This window comes from Aquila chrysaetos, chromosome 11 (assembly GCF_900496995.4).
Source record: "Aquila chrysaetos chrysaetos chromosome 11, bAquChr1.4, whole genome shotgun sequence".
NCBI classification, from domain to species: domain Eukaryota; kingdom Metazoa; phylum Chordata; class Aves; order Accipitriformes; family Accipitridae; genus Aquila; species Aquila chrysaetos.
Genome location: NC_044014.1, coordinates 39,610,752 through 39,624,143, shown reverse-complemented (window position 1 = coordinate 39,624,143; position 13,392 = coordinate 39,610,752). Strand labels below are relative to the sequence as shown.

The 13,392-nt window shown below is 57.5% G+C and overlaps 1 protein-coding gene across 1 annotated transcript in view; it reads right to left on the bottom strand.

Moving 5' to 3' along the window:
* The window catches only part of CDH23 (cadherin related 23), a 214,096-nt gene that overhangs the window by 6,041 nt on the left and 194,663 nt on the right, over positions 1–13,392 (bottom strand). Inside the window, 20 exon segments of the mRNA XM_030030571.1 lie at positions 122–232; positions 552–746; positions 1,270–1,481; positions 2,262–2,439; positions 2,884–3,003; positions 3,159–3,296; positions 3,578–3,747; positions 3,831–4,055; positions 4,620–4,736; positions 5,609–6,067; positions 6,300–6,503; positions 6,589–6,714; positions 7,595–7,697; positions 8,232–8,339; positions 8,519–8,728; positions 8,967–9,100; positions 9,951–10,098; positions 10,100–10,132; positions 12,338–12,457; positions 12,540–12,761. Coding sequence (XP_029886431.1) covers positions 122–232; positions 552–746; positions 1,270–1,481; positions 2,262–2,439; positions 2,884–3,003; positions 3,159–3,296; positions 3,578–3,747; positions 3,831–4,055; positions 4,620–4,736; positions 5,609–6,067; positions 6,300–6,503; positions 6,589–6,714; positions 7,595–7,697; positions 8,232–8,339; positions 8,519–8,728; positions 8,967–9,100; positions 9,951–10,098; positions 10,100–10,132; positions 12,338–12,457; positions 12,540–12,761 — 3,333 coding nt within the window.

Below are 13,392 nucleotides of genomic sequence, written 5' to 3'. Positions count from 1 at the left end.
AAAAGCGGACAAATCCCATCGTGCTCCCCACCATGGTAATGCCCAGGGGTGCACGCTTCATCACGTGTGCTCGCCGGCATCCCCATCCCTGCATCCCACCCCCTCCATCCTGGCGCCTTACGGGTGGCCTGAGGAAAATGGGCTCATTGTCGTCGATGTCATCAAGCGCAACCTGGAGGGGTTGCATGGTCTCGTAGGCTGGCTGGCCCTGGTCGCAGGCCACGATGATCAGCTGGGGAGAGAGACAAAAGGGCTGTGCTGGGCAAAGCCATGCGGGCCAGGAGACATTGCTGAGGCAGGGACAGAGAGCACAGCTGGGTGGCGGAGGATTTTGGGGGGATTTAACAGGGAATTGGGAGCTGGCCCACCAGGATGCAACTCCCCGATGGCACTTGATAACCACCCAGCTCCTGCTAAGGTGTGACATCTTCACGACTGCGGCAGCTGACCCCGTGCCCACCACATCGCTTGCACCCCGCCGACCCTGCACCGGACCCGCAGCCTCAAGGACCATCCCGGCCACCCCACGGGTGCACTGCCGCTTGACTCACGTTGTACACCGCCTGCTTCTCCCGGTCCAGCCGCATGGCCGTCTGGATCAGCCCGCTGACAGAGTCGATGCTGAAATATTCCCAGTCTTTGTTCCCTGCCCCGGTTTTCAGCAGGCTGTAGAGCACCGCTCCGTTGAGGCCCTCGTCTTTGTCCGTGGCGTAGACCTCATAGACGTTGGACCGCAGGGGGATCTCCTGCTTGCACACGTGCAGCCCCTCAGCCCCAGCATTACACATGAGCCCCTACCCCTCCAAACCCCCTTGTATTGGGGTCAGCAGGCTCCCGCTGCCCAAAACCCAACTGGGGACCGGCAATGTGGAGCCATGACTCCCGTCGGCACGGTGGCTGCTCCATGCACGCGCTGGCGACTGGCTGAGCCAAGTCTGGCTTCCCAGAAAGGAGAAACGTCTTAAATGTCAGCATTTCGGCCCTTGTTTATAAACAGGCTTGGCATGCAGCGACGGGCCGTTTCCTTATTTTGTGTGTTGCTGGGGTTTCTGTTCCCAAGGCTGCCCCAGCATCCCTGCCTGCCCATATGGAGAGGGGCTGTTGTTGACTCTCCAGCCCCATGACCCAAACCTTCTTGCCACATGTTAAATCAAGGTCTTGGTTCATCCCTGGTGGAGATGGAGAATGGATTTTGCCACCAGGAGGCAGGAGCGCTCCCGGCCACGGTATCAGCATGCCATGACCCCTGCTCCCTCTCAAGGGATTTACCTCCTTGATGTGAAGGATGGTGCCGTTGGGCGGGCGGACGAAGATGGGGCGGTTGTCATTGATGTCAATGACCTCGACGTGGAGCATGGTGGTCCCCCAGAGAGGGGGACGTCCCTTGTCCGTGGCCACCACGGTCAGGTTGAACCTCTCGTAGGACTGCAAGCGCCGCCGGGACACAACGAGCCCAGAGTCTTTATTGATCTTGAAAGCCTCTGCGGGCAGAAAAAACACATCTCTGGCTCAGGACACTTTGCACCGGATAAATTATGACTAGAAACCAGTATACCAGCTGAAGCACACCCCTCACTGGTGGGAAATTCCTGTCAAGAAGTGATGGAGCAGAGCCGGCTGCCTGAGGCCAGGGATGTGGATGGCCTCAGCGTTTTCAGAGCATCCCTGCCCGCTGTTGCATCCCCGCCACCGGGCAGTGCCAAGGGCCCAGTGCTCCCAGGCCACCCCTGGCTGCATTTCACTCCTACCCAGGCTGGGACAGGGCAGTGGTCAGAAGAGCCCATGGGTCTCGGGAAAATGAATGTTCTGCCATTCCCCTCTACATTTGTGCTGGCTTTTGCCTGGCTCCCAGAACTCCTCGGTGTGCAGAGGTATACTGGATTTCAGGCACTATCACTATCCACCCACAATCTCCCAGCCCTTCTTAGATTTCCTCTAAAGCATGTAGCGAGTTTGCTCCAAGACACACTTGTGTATATACAAAGTCCTGCTGGGGTGGGGAAGACAAGAGGATAAGCCAAGGCTGGGCTGCAGGATGAAGGCAGGCAAAACCATAACATGCCATACCATGAGGAACTGGGAACTGTGGAGCAATATTGAAAGCATGTAGCTGCACGCTTTCGGTATTGCTTCTGGGAGCATGTGCACAACCTTGTTCCGAGCCATCGGCAGGATGTAGGCTTGGCCCCTATGTCTCCTCCAATTGCTCCTCAACATAACCCTCCTCCCTGGGGAGGACCCCCCCCACTGCCAGCACCTACCCGCTCCAGGGCCCTCGATGCTGTAGGTCACCACGCCGTTATCCCCTTCGTCCAGGTCAGTGGCGGTCATGGTGATCACCGATGTCCCTGCCGGCTCGTTTTCATAGACGCTGGTGCTGAACTGGCTTTTGCTGAACTGGGGCCTGAAGTCGTTGATGTCCAGGACTGTGATCAGCACCTTTGACAAGGCACAGCCGGCTGGGTGACGTGAGGCTGGAGACAGCCGGGCAGCCCCCGGGGGCCATACCCCTGCCATGACCTGCGGTTCCACTGCAGGAGCACGGTGCCCTTCCTGCTATTCGTTTAGCTCTGCTAGCTGAATTCCTGCCTCCAACAATGGGGGCCACCGCCGCTGGGGCACCCATTCACGCCGGAGCACTTGCAGACAATAGCATCGCCCTTCCCTGCCCCTCCTGCTCCGTCCCCTCCTGCTGACGTGCTGTCCCCGTGGCACAAAGTCCCCTGCACCGTCCACCCCACAGCCCCTGGCGTCATCTGGTCTTCCTTCTGCCTAATTGCTCCGCGAGCCACCCGCAAGCTCACTGGGGAGGAAGGCCTGAGGTTTAACACCTTCTTGCTGGTGACCACCACGCGAGGGGTGGTGGGACGAGGAGAGCCTTACCTGCACGGAGTTCTCCCGACGGTTACTGGAGACATCCCCAGGGTTGTCCCTGGCCACGGCCGTCAGTGTGTAGTGATCCTTCTTCTCCCGGTCCAGGGCTGACAGGATGTAGATGTCACCCTGCAGCACACAGAGACCTTCAGGTGGACCTCGTCTGGCAGAGCTGGTACTCGAGAAGGGGCAGAAGGTGAGGTGTGGGAGCAAGGCACAAGGTGGGACAATCTCAGCCTCCCCTCCCTTTCCCCGCTCTGTTCCAGCCTCGGATGGCTCCTTACCGTGTTGGGATTTATCCCAAACTTGCCCTCTCCATCCCCCAGGCTGTACTGGATGAGAGCAAAACGCCCAGAATCTGCATCCGTGGCCTTGACCCTCAGGATGACCGTACCCAATGGCACGTCCTCAAAGACAGCTTTCTGCAAGCAAAGGGAGCAGGCAGGACCGGTTGTTTCATCACTTGCTGTTTTAGCAGGCAGTAACCAAGGGCGTAGGGTGGCACTCAGGGATGGGCACAGCCGGACCCAGAACAAGACGTTCACACAGAGTACATTGGTGGGTTGACCATCTTCTTCATATGGTTCAAGCACAGACAGAGGGAAGAGAAGGTGTCCCTGGAGAACCCCCAGCTCTGTGCCTGTCCTCACCAGGCAGGCACTGCCCAGCCCCACACGGACTTGAACGGGGGAGCCCAGCTCACCTGGTAGGATGGTTGGCTGAAAACAGGATTGTTGTCATTGATATCCACTATCTGAAGGTACACAGGGATCTCGGCAGATCTGCGGGGAGAGCCGTTGTCGGAAGCTCGGATGGTGAAGTTCAGCCACTGCACCTCCTCATAGTCCACCGTCCTGTTGGCCACGACCTTCCCTAGAGGATGGCAGACCCTGAAATGAGAAACCTGTCCCAGGCCACCGACCTGCCCCAGACTCCCACCTCCCCAGGCTACCGACCTGCTGACTGGTCTTCGAGGCAGGCGTAGCCTTCCGGAGAGAGGTTCAGCAGCTCATAGGTGATCTGCCCATTGGCACCTTTGTCTGGGTCCACTGCTGAGATGGAGATGAGTGTGGTGCCCCGCGTGGCTCCCTCCAGGATCCTCTCGGTGAAATAGGTGACCCCAAAGGGGCGGAAGCGGGGTGTGTTGTCATTGACATCCAAGACGTTGACCGTCAGCTTGGCTGTGGCCATGGTGGAGACCACAGAGGAAGAGGACAAGTGAGAAAGAGAAGGGAAAGAAGGAGGGGAGAAAGAGGGGTTGTAAAGTTACAAGCATGAAACTCCATGAAAACCAGCTAAATGGAGCTGGTTCATCAAGAAAAAATGGCAATATTCAGCAAAGCCGCTATGCCCTGAGCTGACTGTGGGACAGTCTCTCCTACTTCAGACCTACTCCTGATCTGTGTGTGTCTTCTCACACACGGGCCTGGATTTACCGGGAGCAGGGTGGCGAGACACGATGGGTGTCTCCCATGGTACGGTTACGGGCACGTGGTCCTCTCGATCCCCTGTGCAGCCCTGGGCTATCTGGGACATTTGCTAAAGGAGGGCTCAGAGGAGAACCCAAACATGATGGGAGATGGTGCAGGACTGTTCCTGCTGGCAATGTTGCCGATCAGGACGGAGAGGGACGTGGGAGAGCTGCTGGCTACCCAGAAGCTGCGCCGGTGCCTGGGAAAGGCTGTGCCAGCCCCCGGCAGCTGCCAGCCCTGGCCCCACGCTCCCTGGGTAAAGCCCACGCTTACCGTTGGGCACGCTGACCGAGCGGTCGATGACTTCACTGGCATTGTCGTGGACGGAGATGGTGACCTCGTAGGTGGCCACCAGTTCCCGGTTGAGGGGAGTTTTGATCTTCACAGCTCCTGGGAACCCCAAGAAGATGGGGGTCACAGGCTGTGCCTGCATCCCCCACTGAGGACCCTCAGCAGACCAGTCTGGACCAGCTGACTGCTGCACCCTTGGCTGTGCTTGCACTCCTGCCTCTCCCCAAAGGCTAAACGGGGAAAACACTTGATAGTTACAGGAGGAGACAACTTCTCTCCCCCTGCTCTCCGTCTCCTGCCTTCCTGCCTGCTCCGCTCTACCCAGCTAACACGTTCTCCTGCTGCCTCAGCCGGGGTAAGGGTTTGGGTTGTGCCGACAAGAGGGGTTTGGGAGCAACTGCTGCTTCCCTGCACGACCCCATCCACCTTAGATCAGCATCCGCGCGTCTTTAAAAGTCTTGTCCCGTATCCTTTCCAACAAGGGCGTTTTTCTTTCCCGGATCAGCTCTGTGCTTCCAAAATAGATGCAGGGAGCTCCTGGCCCTCCTTCCCCGAGGGCAGAGCCCACCACCTACCCCGGAATCCCCCCCTTGGTCCCCGCAGCGAGGGTGCCCGTGTCCGGTCTGCCAAGGCTGAGCAGCCCCCGGCCTGCAGCGGGGCCGCCTGTGATGGTGATGGGTGAGATGGAGGAAGGAGACGGATGGCGCTGAGAGACAAATGAGCACAGACACAGAGACAAACCTGGCGGGCCAAGAGGCGGAAAGGAAAGAAAAGGGTTAGTTAAGTCAGTTGGGTGGGGGAGAGAGGACAGGGCAGGGTGAGACAGGGCAGCTGGAGGAGGAGAGCGGGGAGGCAGGAGGGGAGCATCATCTCCCTGTGCCTTGGACACCTACCTCCAGGCAGAGAAGAAGAAGAAGCAGAAGAGAGTAGAGGGGTCCGCATCGCCCGCGCAGCCCTTCCCGCTCTCCTACCTGTCCTAAAATCCACCGCGAACGCTCCTTGCTGGTCGGGGACCAGCGCATCCGTGTCGTCGCGGGCCACAATCTCCAGCAGGTAGTACTCCAGGCGGGGGTAGAGGTCCCGATCGATGGCAGTCACCTCGGCCACCACAGTGCCAGGGGCGGCTGACTCTGGGACGCTGACCGTCTGGATGGGGTTGATGAACTCAGGCCGGCAGTCATTGACGTCATCGATGAAGAGGCTGACGGTGGCGGTGCCCGAGAGCGCTGGTGTGCCCTGATCCACGGCCACCACCGTCAGCCGGTAGGCATCTCGCTCCTCCCGGTCGATGCTGATGTTGGCCACGCGGATCACCCCCGTGGTGGCATCAATCAGGAACCTGTCCTGGCCACCGCTCTCGATCCGGTAATCCAGCTGCTGGTTGAGGCCGCTGTCGGCATCCGTGGCTGTCACCTGGAGGATGGAGAAGCCTGGAAAGGGGCGACGCAGCCCTCTCAAGTGAGGGTTGGAGGGCAGCAGCAACAAGCCCCCAGTCCCAAGGCAAATACCATCAAGCAACATGGGCAGCCGCAATTCCCAAATTTTCCCTTCAACCCTATCCTGACCAGCTGTGACACTAGGAGTGGGATCTTCATAGTCCCGGGGGCGCACCCAGGTCTCCCCACTGCCCACCCTCACATCCAGCCCCATCCTTCTCCTGACCTGGAGGGCTGTTTTCCCGCAGCCGTGCTGTGATGGATGCCGGCTGGAAGACAGGGCGGTTGTCATTGTCATCCAGGATGGTCACTGCCAGGCTGGCGGTGCTGTTCAGCCCCCCCACGTCACGAGCCACCAATGTGAACTCCAGGCAAGGGTCTGGCAAAGCCTCTCGGTCTATCACGCTGCCAGGCTTCACCGAAACGACACCTGGAGAAGGGGAAAAGACTGGTGACAGACCCCACGGCTGACTGGTGGCCCTGGCTGGGGACAGGGACCTGCTGAGCCACCCCACCTGTCCTGTTGTCGATGACAAAGAGGTCCAAGGATGCCTCCAGGAGCTGATAGGTCACTATGGCGTTGATGCCCTGGTCACCATCCAGAGCTAGGATGGGTCCATTGAGCACCGTGACCAGAGTCCCTGGATGGGATCATAAAGGTTAGGGAAGGTGGCAGCCCCCTGTGGAACCCCCACGTCCCCCTCCCACCCCGGTGACGCATGAGGGACGGCAATGAATGGATGGAGGAATTGACAAGAGTGGGGCCTCGTGGGGCACGAGGCAGCGGGGGGGGCAGCTGCTGCAGCCTTGCAGACCGACTCGTGAGGCCCAGGCAAGGTGGTGGGACGTCCGGCTAAAAACAAACAGACAGACACATCCATCAGATGGGCGGCACCAGAACCCTGCCGCCAAGGGCATCACCTGGAGGCACCCAAACCCTTTGCCTGGGATGTCCCTCAATGGTGGGACAGGGAGGTACCTGAGGTCTTGGAGCAGGGAGCAATTTAAACGGCAGGAAGGCATCAAAAAAAAAAAAGAATATTTCTAGCTCTTTGGCTGGGAAATGTCTACCTGGACAGGCTGGACTGTTTTTTCTCTAACCAAGATAGCAAGGTGGCTCCAGGTGCTGGTGATGGAGAGATGGCAGCCCATCTCCTGCAGGGACATTGGGCAGGTTGGTGCCCTCAAGGCTGCCCCCAGGGATCAGCTCAGACCACAGGCACCTCTTGCTGTCTGCAGCTGGGCAATTCCCAAACAGGGCTGATTTCTTGCAGGGTTGTGCCCTGACCTGTGCCAGGAAGGGTTTCCACCAGCAGCATGGACCAAAGCTACGGTATCCTCAAGGCTGACCTCCCTGGGCAGTCGGCAGGAGCCCCTCGTACTCAGCATTCCTGTCCTACTGACCTGCAACCTTTCCCTGCTCAGCGTCGTGTCTCCTCCACGATGGCCAGGAGACACCTCCCCTCGCCCAGCCCCAAAGGGAGTCTCCAGGAGCCACTAAGGGAGCAAAGAGAGACCTACCTGGGGATGAATTCTCCATCACCTCAGCCTGGTAGGAGTTCTGGGTAAAGAAGGGATGGTTGTCATTCTCATCCGCTATGGAAATGACCAGCAGGTCAAAATCCTAAAGGAAAACAGGGATGAGAGAGTGATGACCACAACGTCCTTTTCTTGAGCTCACCTCCCGCCTCTCCCACCTCCAGTTTGGTGCTGGTCAGAGCTGGAGCCCTCTGCAACCATGATGCTGTGCTCCCTGGCCCACCCTGGAGGGTCTGCAGGGACCCTCAGCCTGGGGCTGGGCATCCTTTCCCAGCCTGCACCCTGAAGGGTGATGCAGGGGACATCTTGGCAGGACAGGGTGTCATTGTGGTTGTCCAGCTCTCCAGCCCAACTTTTCCCACCTTCCATGACATCTACTGCTGTTGTATGGAGTCAACATGAGATGTTGGACTTGCCCTAAACCCTACTGGTCCTGTTCTCCGCTGGGGAGGGGGTTGCAGCCCCTTCCTTGTGACCCCCAGGTGCTTTTGGGAGATGAGGCTGCTACTGGAAACACTGTGGGTAAGTACACCGCCTGTTTTTGGCCACAGCAGGAACCCGTTCTCCCACCCACCCTGCCACCTGCGTCACTGGAGGCCCCGGCAGTGTCTGTAATTACCCGCCTGGCATTGCGTATGTTCTCGGGGTTGTCCTTCACCGTGATGGTCAGCCTGTACTCTGCCAGCCGCTCCCTGTCCAGCGGGCGGTTTACGTAGACGATGCCGCTCTACCCAGAAAAAAGGGAGGAAAATAGGTACAAGGGACGTGAGGAGTGCTTCCTCCGGGGCATCTCCTGCCAGGGCAGGGATGCCAGGCGGCCCCCATGGGTACCCAGGGAAGGCAGGGCTCCAGGGCCAGAGGTGCCCACCCTCCACGTCCCGGCATCCCACCCCCCTGTGGGCGTACGGTGCTGTTGATGTAGAAGGCATTCTCTGTGTTCCCCGCTGTTATGTCGAAGGTCAGGAGGGCATTTGGTCCCTTGTCCGCATCCCGGGCGAGGATGCGGGTGACAAAGCTGGAGACGGGGGCGTTCTCGCTGAGGGTGAGGTTCATCGGGAGGTTGAGGAGCACGGGGTCATTGTCGTTGATGTCCAGCACACGGACGCCCACCAGGATCTGCCGGGAAGAGAAGTGGTGCGGGCACGTGGCACCCATTTCCATCCCTGCCACCCTTTTTTTGCCCCCCTAGGCAAGACGTGGACTTCCCCGCTCAGCCCATTATGGTCTGGGGGAGGAAAGCCCCAGGGACAGGGGAAAGGAGAAGGGGAGGAGAGTGAAGGCAGAGACAAGGAGGAAGGAGCTGAGGATGGGGGATAGCACCCCGCAGCCCCTCACGCCACCCAGGGGGACTCACCGTGGAGCTGAGGGGGGGCACCCCCCGGTCCCGGGCGGCAATGGTGAGGTTATAGAAGGGGATGTTCTCGCGGTCCAGCTCAGCATCCTTCCGCACCCGCAGCTCCCCTTCCACCGGGGAGATCACAAACTCCCCTGCCAGAGACAGCAGGGCCCCGGCTCACGCCATGCTGCTGCAAATGGCCCGGTTCCCCAGGGGAACGGCTTGTTTCGGAGCCGGGGGACAGGCACCATGGCGGGTTTGGGGACAAAACCATGCCTGTGGCAGCTGGGGACTATCCTGGATGCACCCCCAGGTACCAGCAGGAGCAGGGGATGGGTTGAATGGCCAAATAGCCTGCGTCCCTTGGCTGGGCCTTTCTGAAGATGCCAACAGCCCTCTGGGCACTTGCCCGTGCCCTTTGATGGCCAGAGCAGGGTGGGCTACACGGCACGGACCCACCTGAGGGGTTGTGTCCTGGTTGTTCTGGAAAAGCTTTGCAGAGGGGTCAGCTCTGAGATGGAACTGGGCTCTGCCTGGGCTAAAGTCACCACCCATTCACAGAGGGACAGCCCTGGTTAGGGATGCCACTCGCTCTGGGCTGCTGGTGGGGCTGGAGCTACAGCTTTGTCATGGGTTGCAGAGCAACCCGGTCCCCAAACGCCCTGCAAACCCCACAGGGGTGAGGCAACGGGGCTGTGTAATTACAGCTCTCGGTTTCTACTTCTGCGGTCTTGTTTTTTGCTTTTTTTATTTTTTTGCCTTTATTGTTTAACAGATTTCCCCCCTCCCTTGCACAAGCCCCGGCCACCCCCTTGGCCAGCCACGAACAGGTTAAGTTTCCTGTTGCTCAAAACAGGATTTCCTGGTGTCGAAAGGCTGAATTCGCAGAAGCGCTGGGAGGGAGGATGGCTTTTCTGAAACGCTTCCGCCTGCGCTCCGGCAAGCCAGGTTCCTCCACGGGGCAACCAGAAGGAGAGGTGATGCCCCCACGTCCCCGCTCACCGAGTGGGTCCCCGGCGATGATGCTGTACTCCACTTGCCCACTGGGTCCCGAGTCGCCGTCGTGGGCCAGGAAGGTCCAGACGCGCGGGCCGGGCTGCCCTTCCGTGACGTCGAAGGGACCCTCGTAGGGCCGCGGGAAGGTGGGGACAGTTGTCGTTGATGTCATTGAGGTTCACCAGCACCTGCGGTCAGGGTGAGAGGGTGGAGGGCGGTGAGAGGAGAGGGATGGAAGGGGGAGACCAGCCCTCTGGCCATGAGCATGGGAAGCCATGGACAAGTGACGTTGCAAAACACCTCCCGTATTTGTGGCTTTGCTGGGTTCACCGAACATCCAGCTCACAGTTCAGAGAGTCAAACTCAGTTATTCCTGATCATGGCCATCCTACAGCAACACTATGAAACTCCAACTGCACACAGGTGGGGCCCTTTTCAACCTCTGGGCCACACAGCATGATGGAGAGGTCAGTGCAAAAGCCCAATGTTCTCCACATTCACATCCTGATACCCAAGCTGGATAGACAAAAACCACAGACATGGATTTGACCACCAAACTCTGCAGCCAGCTGCACACTTGCTCACTCCTTTTCCTCCACCAAGGGCTTCATTCCTAATGCTGAGTAAACTTGAAAAAATTTGCAGCTTGCGTCCTTAGTCCAACACAAAACGCCACCGTTGGCGCGTTTCCCCTCTTAGCATCCCTTCCTACGACAAACTTAGCTGGCCAGAAATCTATTCTACAGATCTCAAAAGGGGAAAGCATCAACAATTTTTTGGGCAGAGTAGACCACAGGGCTGCTGGCAAAGCTGGGGATCCAACAAACTTGAGTCTTGCTTTTTAGCTGAGTCACACTACATAGAAGACATTTATATAGCTCTATACTATACTACATTGCAAAGAGGGTTATCCCGTTGCTCGGCTTCAGGGACCTTGCACAGCGCAGAAACGCTGCCTGAGGACGAGAGTCTCCAGTGACTAATAAAAGGTTGAGATTTGGTGGTACGGGTGGTCACGAGAGATACTGAAATATGAGGAGCTTTCCGACCTCCGGGGTTAGAGGATAGTAAAATCCATCAGATGGGCATTTGTTACTGGCTAAATCTACAGAAGAGTATATCTGAGTCTCTGCTCCATTTCCTGGCAGTGGAGAAAATAAACACTGGCACGCCTTATCAGGGTGATGGATTTCCCATCACTTGGGATCTTAAATAATCACTAAGCCTCTTCCTAAAAGCTATGTTTTCATACAGTGTTGGCATAAACTCCATGGGCCGTGTAGGGAGGGTGTTTCCTACCTTTTCTAGCTTCAGTACTTGTTGCTGAAGGGGTTTCCAAGTTCACATCTCTGCTTGGGCCAAGAGCAGGGGAAGCTGTGCCTTTGCCTGCAGCACGTTGGCAGCTGCCGCCTTCCCTGCTGGCAGTTAAACCCCAGGTCTTAAGGTTTCCGCTGCAGTTTTCCTGGGCCAGGAAGGCATCTCCAGCGGTATCAGATGCACACATCTGAAGGCTTCCCCTCAGCCCAAGCGTGGAGCACGGCACTGCCAGACTTGCGGGGACAGATTTTATCCATGGAAATCTCCCACACTGATATCTCCCCTTCAGTTTCTCTTTTTTCCTTTGCACACAAGAACTTATCTCGTTTTGGGTGACTACAAAATGCTTGGCTCGATATCTGAGTGAGGCATAACGGTCCATGATAGGGAGCCAAGGCAGAAGATCTAACTGATCTCTTCCACCTGCGGACCCCAAAATCAATGTGGGCATGGAGACTGTCTGCTGTACAACCTGTCAAATTTTGGTTTCGGTCACAAAAATAATTGGGGTATTCAATTCCTGCAAAACATTTGCTTTGGAGCTGCTAGTCTGCCCTCCCCACACTTTGAGCAGTGCACTGAGTTCAGGTCACCGTGGTCCAGGAAAAATGGAAGAGCTATAGAGAAAAGCAACACAAAAATGACTAGAGGCTGTAAATAACCTCCATACAAAGAATGAAAAAGGAATTTTAAAAGTAGATAAATAATCTGAGAAGATGAAGCAGAAATTAATGCTATAGCAATGCTTTACTACCTACTCTCCCTTCAAGCAAGAAGGACCAAGGGGACATCTAAAGAAAACATAATGCAACTTAAAAGCAATTCTGGGAATTTCTTCTGTTTGTGTCTTTGCAGGACCAAATAATTGAGCTAATTAACCTGGGAGTGTCCCTTGCCCACGTCCCTATTTTGCAATGCCCATGAGGGAGCAGGGTGACAGCAACTGGGCAAACTGGCCGCAGTTGGGAAAAGCGACTGGTGACCACCGGGAAGGAGATGTGAAACCGCTTGTGTGAGGGGGAACTCCTCAGCCTCGACGAGGCTGCAGTGTCGCAACCCCGCCGGCAGCTCCCTACCGTGGTGGTCGATGTCAGCCGGCGCGAGACGATGGGGCACTGGTCGGTGGCGGTGACGATCAAGGTGTAGCGCCCGTGGCTGATCTCGTAGTCCAGCTCCTTCACTGTGCGGATCCGTCCCTGCAAGGTGAAGGGAGAGCAGCCGGGAGTGAAGGGAGCGGGACAGGGACACGGCCGGGATGGGGCTGGCATTCTTACTGACCGTGGCGCTGTCAATGTGGAAGGTACCCAAGATATTGCCTTCGGTGATGCTGTAAGCAACCGTGCCGTTGGGTCCCTCGTCCCGGTCCAGGGCCTGCACGGTGACGAGGGTGGCGTTGAGCGTGGCGGGACCTTCGTCGAGGGTCACCTCGTACAGCTGCTGCTGGAAAGCGGGAGCGTTGTCGTTCTCATCCAGGACGGTGACGTACACGGTGGTGGTGGCCTGTGGGACATGGGGACATCGTGTTAAGCACCGTAGAAGGATCGGCTCTGCAGCCCCTGGAGCTGGCTGGGGAAGGCTGGACCTGTCAAGGTCAATGACCAACGTGGGCTCAACCCTGCCAAAAGACACAAAACAGATGCAGGGCTCAAAATGAAATGAGCCATGGCTGCAGACGCATCTCCAGGTAACGGTTAGGTACAGAGATTAAATCACATCCTTGTTCCCAAGCAAAGCATGTCTCTGTGGGATCCCTCTCCTTTTCACCCAGTTTTTACCATTGCTGGTCACACCGTGGCAGAGGGAAAGCCGGAGGCTGAACCCCGTCGTGCCTTGCTGCCTTTGGAGGAGGCATGTGTGAGTCCTCGCCTTGACGTTGGGGTTGTCATTACTGAGGGTGGCAACATGGTAGGATTGAAAATACCTGGACATGATGCTGCCATGTCTCTGGGCAGGAACAAAAATGAGCATCTCGGACAACCGGACTGACCTCCCTTGGGTCCCATCATCTACCTGCTGACCACAATTTCACCACCAGTCAGGCTGAGCCTGTCCTGACCCTCTTCCAGGTGTACCTGGCCTTGCACAGGCACTTGGATGTCCTTACCGAAGGCTGTCTTCTGGGTGTGTCACC